The following is a 10,784-nucleotide window of genomic DNA, read 5'->3' on the forward strand; positions in this document are numbered from 1 at the left end:
GTTTAAAGTTTTTCGAGTTGACGATCACTTATAGTTGATTAGCTTTCGTTACGGAGCAGCGTTATCTTACAATCAGATTCCAACAACATCTTTCTTTATCAAGTAATATTTCATTAAAAAAAAGGCATTGATAACATATTGAAACATCCTTATTACTGTAAAAGGAGTAAGAAAACGCGAAAAATGCGGAAGTTAATCCAAAAGATTAACGATCAAATTTGCGTTATTTTACATTGGTCCATCGAGCCGGATCGTGAAATGAAGCACAAACCCAAACTTCAGTGTATAACTGACAATTCAGACAGCTCGAAATCTGCAACCAACTTCAAGATTGAGTCTTCATTGACATCATAAAAATCAAGGAAAAGGACCCGTCCATTGGAAGTGTTTATATCAATATTTAACCATTCAATTTCGAAATTTGGAGCTTCCTACGACTTGGTCGATTACTAAAAAAGACAATATCCATTATAAGGCAGAATCAATCCTTTTTAGTATTATTTTCAATTACCATCACAATGCCAAACACGTCCACAAATTCCAATGTCTCAGTCTGCAACCGGCGATTTGACTATTAGTACCTTACGATGCAAACGCGGCCACATCATTGGACAAATTTTATCTTTGGCAACTTTTTTAGAATATTTCGAGGAAACAAATTCAAATGATACATATTTATTACAAATGCACATCAATGGATTAAACGAAGTTTAGAAAAAATTCGACGACTTACAATTTAGTATTGAGGAACTGAATGAATCTGAAAGGGCGAGACGATTTGAAATTCAAAATAATTATTAAGCGGTGGTGGCTGGGGCCAACCAGCTACTACATAACACGTATTAACCCTTCTCCTGCGTCGACGGTACCTGCCCCAATGGCCATTAAATTGCCCAAAATGTGGCTACCTACTTTCGACGGGTCAATCGAAGAATGGTCTTCTTTCTATGATATTTTTTTAGCAATGATTGGCCGTAACGAAGACCTGACCCCGGTCCAAAAACTGCAATATCTGCAGTCAACTTTGATCGGTAAGGCCGCCGCTTGTATACAATCACTAAGTACGATTGCTAAGTACGAATCACTAATTATAACGATGCCATAGAAATATTACAAGAAAAATTCGATTGCCCACGTCGAATAATTCTACATCATTGCGATGCACTGCGTAATATTCCAAAATTATCGAAAGACACACCAGAGGCCTTGAATAATTTGATAGATCTTATTACCCAACATCTTCGGGCACTGAAAAATTTAGGTGAGAACGTGGCATCATGGAACAGTATCCTGTTGTCCATAATACTATCGAAATTAATTAATGACACAATTTGGCATTGGGAATTGACCCTTAAAGACAAAAGGAAAATACCGGAATACACAGAGCTTCTTCAATTTTTGGAAAGACGAGCAAGCTGCACGCTTTCGTCATGCTCAAAATCCAACACATCAACAGGACGAAACGAAACAAAGGATCATGATATTACTAAATTAAGTAATAAGCGATCATCACGAGGTCATGCATTTCTATTATCAAAATCTCAGCGAAATCACCCGTATAAAAATGTATCAACCAATAAATCTCAAACAGCAGGTTCAATCCAACGCTGCCCTATCTGCAAGCAAGGTCATGTGATCTGGACGTGTGAACAATTTAATAGCTTATCAGTTCAAGATACGAGAATGGCTGCGGAAAGAGCATCGTTATGCTTTAATAGTTTGAGGGAAGTGCATACTGTGAAATCTTGCAGGAAGGGAAATTGTCAAATTTGCCATAAACGTCACAATACACCATTGCATTTATCAACAAATTCTACAAATTCACCGTCTCAGTGTTCAGCAGATTCGCATCATACCACGAATCACAAGAAACCAACAAATTGACTATCATTGGATACTCTAAGGGAAACCAAATTTCATCGAACATTTACCATTAATACTGTCACTCATGACCTGTTAATAACTGCACAGGTGTACGTGTCAGATAAATATCATCGGCCGGTCCTTTGTCGAACGCTCATTGACACTTGTGCTTCCACAAATTTTATGAGCGAGCATCTCGCCAGAAAATTGGGCATACCGTTAAGTAAATGCTCCATTCCCATTGGAGTTCTCAATACATTATCGACAATAGCAAAACACACAATTACTACCACTTTGTCTTCAACAATTAAGAATTACAAACGCACATTAACATTTTTAACAATCTCAAACATTGCTTCAACCATTCCAGATCAGCTCATCGATAGGACACTATTGAATATACCTAATAATATAAAATTGGCGGATCCATCATTCTCAACACCCTCTCCAGTTGATTTATTACTGGGCGCTGGAGTGGCTCTATTCTTATTATGCATAGGTCAAATAAAATTATCGCCTCCTGACGGACCGGATTTATATCCACAAAAAACACAATCAGGCTGGATAATCGGGGGAAGTGCTCCAGTTCCATGATTGTCTCAAGAAATTACCTGCCACATGACTACGCCAATACAACTTGACCTGACTCGGTTCTGGGAATTAGAAGAAGGACCACAGATCCGACAATTCTCTAAAGCGGAACAAGACTGTGAAAAATATTTTAAATAACTATTACACGGAATTTGGATGGCAGATATGTACATCGTAGCACTCTCATTTAATAATAAATTGCCACAGCTAGGAGAGTCAAAATCGAGAGCACTAAAACGACTGATGTCACTAGAAACGAAATTTCGATGTGATGAACAACTATCACGAGACTACCAATCAGTCTTACAAGAATATCTGGATCTAGGGCACATGTCAGAAATATCAACCTACGGCGAAAACGATTATGGATATTTCCTCCCACGTCACGGAGTTACGAAAGTCACCAGCGATACCACAAAATTGAGAGTAGTATTTGATGGTTCCACTGCAACTAAAACAGGTATATCTCTTAACGACACATTACATGTCGGCCCAAAAATATAAGACGACCTGCTACACGTTTTAATTCGATTCCGAAGCCATCGATATGTTTTAACTGGGGATATTGAGAAGATGTATAGGCAATTTCTAGTACGATTTGAAGATAGGAAATATCAATAAATTCTATGGCGAAACTCAAATAACGAATTGAAGGTTTTTGAGCTAAATACAGTCACTTTCGGATTGTCCGCAGCCCCGTATTTAGCCATCCGTTGTCTAGTCCAATTAGTTCAAGATGAAGGACATCGATTTCCTCAAACCGCACATATCGTAACCCGGGATTTTTATGTAGACGATCTTTTGACTGGAACAGCAACGATCGACGAGGCGTTGATGCTGTGAGACCAGCTAATACATGGTATGTCCTGAAAGTAATGTCAGTAAATCGATTAAAAATCATTTATTGAACTGCTTGTTACAAATGATTAAAAATCTTCAAAATAGGCTCCTTCTGCGTCAATACATCGGCTCCTGCGAATCTTCCAACTCTCGAATGCATTGCTGTAGGCCTCCTCCGGAATTTCCTTCAATGCCGCCGTACAAGCTCTTTTGATTCCGTCTACTGTCCCGAAAATCTTGCCTTTCATGGGTGTTTTGACTCGTGGAAACAAAAAAAAGTCGGGGGGAGCTATGACCGGCCTGTACGGGGGCTGGGGAATCGTTGGCACCCCTGTTTTAACCAAGTAGTCGAAGACGATAAAGGCGGTATGGGCCGGAGCGTGGTGCAACGTCCAGTTGTCTGCCGATATGGTTCGTGACGATGCCATACACTTGAGTTTTTGGAATATTTAGCATATCACCCATTAAGCGAACACTTAATCGTCGGTCTGAATTCAACAATTCCCTCACTCGTGTCACATTGTCGGCTGTGGTGGTTATGGATGGCCGTCCTGCACGGTCCTCGTTTCGACCTCTTCCCGGCCTTTCAAAAAGGCCTTGTGCCACCAAAACACTTGCCGATCTGACAGGACATCTTCTTTATAAGCTGACTTGATCATAGCAACCGTTTCCGTCGCGGTCTTTCCAAGTTTCACGCAAAACTTGATCGCGATTCTTTGTTCTAACGAGCGCTGCATTTTGACTTGTACAGTGACACAAAACAATTCTCACGGATAGGCTCGTCCTCACTCTCCGGATGCTCGGAGCACCTTCAGCAGCGGAGAGCTATTTAGCTGACTTCCCGTACTACCAATTTTAACCGAAAAAATCGCGGTCCGACGTGAAGTCGCGTCACAATAAAGTTACTGACATTACTTTCAGGACATACCATGTACAACTCTTGAAAAGGGCAGGCTTAAATATCCGACAATGGGCATCCAACCATAATTCATTACTAACAGATCTTCCAGAACAGGCGATAAACAAATAGCTACATTTGGGCGAATCCTCAACCATTAAAACGTTGGGAATATTTTGGGACTCACCTGATGATGCAATTAGATATTCCATTGCAAACTGTTCTTCAACTAACCTCGTCACTTATACTTCAGAAAATATGGACTTTAAAAATAGATTGGGACGAATCCTTGCCTGTGGACATACATACTGAATGGACCCGATATTATAAACAATTACCATTATTAAATAACATATCACTCAGCCGACAATCATTAATTGATGAGCCCAGCTTGATTGAACTGCACGGCTTCAGTGATGCCAGTGAACGTACATACGGGACTTGTATTTATATCCGCTCCATCAACATACATGGTCACTGTCAAGTACAATTGCTTATGGCTAAATCGAAGGTTGCTCCTCTGAAAAGCCAATCTATACCACGACTGGAATTGTACGGAACATTACGTTTATCATCCTTAGTTACTACAGCTCAGAAGGCCTTGAATGTCACCATCAAACGAACAATCTTCTGGACTGATTCGGTGATAGTGCTCCATTGGCTACAAACATCACCATATTTGTTGAAAACATTTGTAGCAAACAGAGTAACCGAAATCCAAAACAGAACCAAAATTGAAGATTGGCGGCATGTCCCAACTGCAGACAATCCTGCAGATCTAATTTCCAGAGGCCAACTACCTGGAGAATTCTTACATCCATCGATATGGCATCACGGACCGAAATGGTTGTGCATGCATGAAAATTTTTGGCCAACTATACCAAGCACACCTCCGAGTACTGTTCTTGAACAAAGAAAGGTAACCTGCTTAACAACAATTCTTCCTGACAATATCATTGACCAATTCTTTTCCTGGGAAAAATTAATACGGGTGATTGCCTGGTGTCTCCGGTGGAAGCCAACTAATCATACTAAGGGAGCATTGACGGCTCCAGAAATAAGACAAGCTCATGACGTTATCATCAGGCTTATACAAAAGATTTATTTTGCAGAGGAAATTAAAATATTATCTGAAGGTAATCATCACCAATTAAAAGATACACTAAGGAGGCTGAATTCGTTCCTAGATTGCGAAGGAATTCTGCGTGTCGGGGGTCGTTTAAAACATTCAATAATGCCATTTAGTCAGAAACACCCCATCATTTTACCAAAAATTCGAACTACAACTTTGATAATTGAGTATGAACATCGTACACAATTTCACGCGGGTATCCAGGCTACCCTTTACGCGGTTAGATAGCACTATTGGCCTATTGATGGTCGACAACAAATGTGGAAGGCAATAAAATCTTGCTTACGGTGTTGTCGGGCCCAACCACCACCGATCAACTATTTAATGAGAAACCTACCTGCCGCCAAAATAACCGAATCTCGACCATTCACGCATGTGGGAGTGGATTATAGTGAACCATTTTTCATAAAAGAACGGAAAGTACGGAACCGTGGTCGAGTAAACGTATACGTCGCAGTTTTCGTTTGCATGGACATAAAAGCAGTGCACCTGGAGTTAGTCAGTGGCATGACCACCGATGTCTTTATTTAGAAGGTTTATTGCAAGACGAGGGCTTTGCTCGCACCTGTATTCGGACAATGGGACAAATTTCGTAGGAGTCTACAATGAATTACGCAAACTTCAATCTTTGCTGACATCAAAATCACCGAAATCAAGTAACCACATTTCTCGCAGAAAAATCAATAGAATGGAGTTTCATTCCTCCATTAACCCCACATTTTGGTGGTCTGTGGCCGTCAAACCTTTCAAGTGCCATTTGAAACGTGTTGCCGGATAAAAAATATTCACGTTTGAAAATTTCAACACACTTATAACTGAAATTGAAGCCATACTAAATTCCCGGCCACTAACTCCCATATCATCTGATCCTAACGATCTTCTCGCCCTCACACCAGGCCACTTCTTGATTGGCGATTCACTAACAAGTTTGCGTGAGCGAAATGTTTCAGAAATACCCACAAACCGTCTTACGAGTTGGCAGCAGATTCAGAAGGTGAAGCAGCATTTCTGGATTAGGTGGCATCGAGAATACCTGAATGAGCTGACTACATGTAGCAAATAGACCAAAGGCGATCACCCAATCAAGGAGGCTATAATCGTCTTACTTCGTGAAGACAACGTTCCATCTTTGCATTGGCCCTTAGTTAAAGTCATTAAGGTTTTCCCAGGATCAGACGGGATCATCTGGGCTATCACCGTCAAAACAGCCAAGGGTACACTGGATCGGAGCGTCAAACGGCTCGTTCGACTGCCCAATCAACCAGATCCGATAGTTTAAAAAGCATTATTCGTTCATTTATAAAGTCACTGTGCATATACATGCAAGTATATACATATATACCAACACACTTTGCTTAATTTGTTGATCGGTGCCCTCTCAACGGGGGGAGGATGTTCCGTGGAGTTGCAAATATATAGTCAAAACAAGAAATACAGTCCATTCATTTTTTCAAATAGTCTCTGTAATTGTCGTCTTACTTATTGTATATAGAAATTGATTCTCGGAATTCTGAACTGGCTTGCACCATCTCTGAATCTCTGTCCCGTATCTTCACCAAACCTCCTGTGGTGCTTTCCGCGAAGTCAGAGATGAGACCTATCAAGGGATCCTCTCATTAAGCATACTTCAAGGACGTGAGTTCCCAATGTATCGGGCTTCAACCATATACATACCAGTTACACACGTGCATCACAGCAGCAGGATTTATGGCGGGCATACAATGGAAGTGTCTACGGTTGTTCAAAGCTAGGACAAAAAAGATGGCGGCGTATGAGTAGGAAGTGGTTCTATCGAGTGAGAGATATTGTTGGTTTTTTTTTTAGTTGTATTTGCTTTAGTTAGTTAAGTTGGAGGTGTAGAAAAGAAGGGAGGGAGGTGGGATTTGACCAAAAATAAGTGCGGAAGGTAAAGCAAGTTTTAAAGTGGTATAGGTAGGATAGAATATTTCCCCCGTATGCCTACAGGGTGCGCGTGGGACTGGTTTTGAAGTTTTGGCGATTAATAAACTTTTATAAAGAAGGAAGAAAGTGCGTGTAATAAGTTGAGTAAGAGGTCAGGTGAAGTATTTGGAAAGATGTGCAATTGAAATATGGAAAAAATAAACCAAAGGGAAATGAGTGTTACAAGTGGTATGGAGGTTATGGACAGGGGAAAGTGTACAATAGACAAAGAAATGGAAAAGGATGTGGGCAAAGGAAAGTCCCTTATGGGGAAAGTAGAGAATTGGGATGTGGAGTTCTTGAAAGAAGATGAAGAGGAAGTATTGAAGTCGCTGGAAGTAAACGAGGTGTTAAGCAAGGAAAGTAGTAAAGGGAAAGGAGTTATTAATGAAGATAATGAAGTAAAGGAGACAATGGGGTATGGAGAAGAAACGTGGAAGGTAGTGTGGAATGGAGTAGATAGAAAGAGAGGTAGAGAACTAGAGTAAGAAGAGGAAGAGTTGATGAAGAAAGAGAAAAAGGAAGATGAAGAAGAAACAGAGGAGAGTGAAAGTTTTGAAAGTACAGAGGAAGTAGAGGAAGCAGGAATGATGCCGGTGTCTACGCAGAAATGCGAGGCATTAGAGGGGAAAGGGAAAAAAAAAGAAGAAGAAATGGAGGTGGAGGAGGGAAATGAAGGAGTAAAGGAAGTAGTTACTGAGAACAAAGTAAGGGTTAGGGATATAAGGCAGTTGAACAATAAAGAAAAATATAAATATATTGCAGAGGTTTAAGGAAAGAACAGGGGGGTCAAAAAATGGGCAGGAACGAAAGGAAGGAGAGGAAAGAGGAGGTAGAAATGGAGAAAGATTTTGTCATAGGTACGGTGAAAGTGATAATAACACTGAGTTTGTAGTGGGGTTGTTTTTGAAGAGTAGGCATGTTGCCAAATTTAAGAAAGCAAACCTCATGAAAATATATAGATTCGTGCAGGGAACTGGTTTAAGAATAGAGTCAATCAAGATGGTTGGCTTTTGTAAAGCGGAAGTGACATTTCGGACGAGGGACGATGCGAATAAAATGTTACAGGACTATGAAAGAAATGAGTGTATCGTGGAGGTATTTTTACCAATGAGGAAGAGGTTCAGAAAGGGTGTGATTAGAGACTGGGTGGGGACGATGGAAGAATTGCAAGAGGAGACAACGCCAGGTCAGGGGGAATATGTGTTGGAGAGATTGGGAAGGAGGTCTAGGGAGGAAAGGAGAGATGGAAAAGGAGTAGTTGGGGAGGCACTTCCGATAATATTTAGAGGAGATACATTGCCAGTATTTTTGCTAATTGGACAAGGCCATGTGGGGGTAAGGATATGGCCATATGCTGAACGACTAAAGCAATGTTATAGATGCTGGCGTTTTGAACATATCATGAAGTTTTGCAAGGGGAGGAGGAGCTTATGTGGCAAAGATTTTCATGGTAAATGTGAAGAGGAGGCCAAATGTGTTAATTGTAAGGAAAACCATGCAGCCGATGAGGACAGAAAGTGTTGGATGTTCCAAAAAGTGTATGCTATAAGGAAGGTTATGGTATATAGAAATGTTGAATTTGAAACTGCAAAAGAGGTGATTGAAAGGACTGCAGGTATAGAAAGTGTAAGAGGGAAGAAGGATGAGAGGAATGCAGATGAGGGAAGTAGAGAATTCCCTGGGCTGCAGCAGAAAAAGATTGTGGATGCCTGGGAAAAGAGAGAAGTCCTGATAGGAGGAGAAATGGAGAGGATTAGAAAAGGAATCGGATTAGATAGTAAAAAGGTGCTACAGTATTCTCTCCAGTAAATGCTAAAAAGATCTCTACCGTAAATGTTAAAATTGTATCCCCACTACTGGGGGGATCCCCCTCGAAATCAGTCAAGAATAAAACACGATCGGTCGCCGAAACGACGAGGATCGAATATCGGTGAGACACATACTAATGCAAGCAAAGGAAAAGATTGTAACTTTCTTATTTCTTACTATTTTTTCATGAAACTTTTACTGTTGTATTTGTCTAGATTTCCTGATTAAAATTACACTAAACATTATATAATTACGTTAACAATTGCGTGTGTAACGGGTGATTAAAGTTCTTAACATAAAAGAGGACGGCGAATGAAAAAGAAAGAGAAGCAGAAGGTTGACGCGTTCGGCAAACATGAAAGACTCGTGCGTCTTCTGTCTTTTAAATTCAAAAATCAAAGTTCTTTATTTTTGGGGTTTCATCAATTAAGCTTTGGAACGCGAGAAGCGTGAGAAATAAAGTAGAGGAAGTTAGAAGGTTAGGTGAGGATTTTGATGTGATAATAGTTGTGGAAAGTTGGTTAATCCCGGAAGATAATTTTAAAATCCAAGGATGACAATCGTTTCGTAAGGATTGTTCGTTGGATAGGAGAGGGGGAGCAATTGCGGTGCTAGCTAGGGAAGATTTAAAGGTTAGGTTTAACAAAGATAGGGGAATGACAGACAGCATAATGGAATGTATGTCTTTAGGTGTGGATACAGTCGCTGGAGAAATAGAGATGGTGGTAGTGCATAGAAGGCCGGGAGGAAGGATAGATAAGGAAATATGGAGAAAGTTATTTGGAAACGTGACTAGCCATGATAGAATTATGTTCTTAAGAGACTTTAACGCCATGAGTAAAACATGGAATTGTGAGTGTAATGATGTGGCAGGCGAAATGTTAGAGGAAGTGTTGGAGGAAATGAATTTAGCAGTAATTAATTTTGACACCTTGTCCAGGATTGGCAGGGTAAATCAAAGGTCTTCAAATATTGACCTGGTTATAGCACCGGGAGATATTGGAATGAAAATGGTGGTATCTGAATCAGGGGAAACTATGGGGTCTGACCACCAGGTTCTGTCATTGAGAATAGGGGAAGTGCCTGATCGGGTTCCAGAGACAAGGGGTACCAGGAAATTTGAAATGGAAAAATTGGATCAAGCTAAATTTCTGAAATGGTTGCTAGAGAAGGAAGTGTGGGAACTAATGTTGCGAGAAGTGGCATTGGGGTAGAACAGAAATGTATACAAATAACCAGTATGCTGCAGAAAGGGATAGTAGAGTGTATGGTAGATGGGAGGAAGGGGAAAAAGAACAGAATGGAGAAATATGGGGCTCAAAGGGAAATTATGTACAAAAGGGGTAAAAGAAATGTGTGGTGGAATGAGGAGTGCGAAAGATTAAAGGGAGAAAGGAAGAATGCTGTGAACAATTTGTTAAAGAAGCCATGTTTAGAAAATTGAAATAGAATGTTAGAGGCAAGGAAGGAAATGGATAGGGTAATTTGTAAGAGCGAGCGTGAAGAGTGCGAGTAGGACATTGTATTTTCCGTCGATGGAATATTCCATCGACGGTTAAAACAAATGAAAATCGGGCAACGACGGCCCGCACGGCGTCGTCCGACGAGGGCTCATTCAGGCATTGTCTATTGCGTCGAGCACTTTATGTTCTTCCCGAATAAATTTCTGATTTTTCCTGCCAAAACAGTATTTTATTTAATTTCGGT

The 10,784-nt window shown here is 40.5% G+C and overlaps 3 protein-coding genes across 3 annotated transcripts; all 3 read left to right on the forward strand.

Moving 5' to 3' along the window:
- The first annotated feature begins 898 nt into the window (after positions 1-898).
- LOC105663376 (uncharacterized) lies at positions 899-1,884 on the forward strand. The gene is made up of 2 exons (XM_012291899.1): positions 899-1,031; positions 1,106-1,884. Exons 1-2 carry the CDS (start codon positions 899-901, stop codon positions 1,882-1,884), a joined length of 912 nt encoding a protein of 303 aa, XP_012147289.1.
- Positions 1,885-2,610: 726 nt separating this feature from the next.
- On the forward strand, positions 2,611-6,756 carry LOC143263935 (uncharacterized). Its single transcript, XM_076534570.1, has 2 exons — positions 2,611-2,914; positions 3,149-6,756. The coding sequence occupies exons 1-2, from the start codon at positions 2,611-2,613 to the stop codon at positions 3,295-3,297; spliced, it is 453 nt and encodes a 150-aa protein (XP_076390685.1). The 3' UTR covers positions 3,298-6,756.
- On the forward strand, positions 4,386-5,552 carry LOC105663374 (uncharacterized). Its single transcript, XM_076528971.1, has one exon. It carries the CDS (start codon positions 4,386-4,388, stop codon positions 5,550-5,552), a length of 1,167 nt encoding a protein of 388 aa, XP_076385086.1.
- Positions 6,757-10,784: the final 4,028 nt, after the last annotated feature.

The sequence above is a fragment of the Megachile rotundata genome, chromosome 1 (genome assembly GCF_050947335.1).
Source record: "Megachile rotundata isolate GNS110a chromosome 1, iyMegRotu1, whole genome shotgun sequence".
NCBI lineage: Eukaryota > Metazoa > Arthropoda > Insecta > Hymenoptera > Megachilidae > Megachile > Megachile rotundata.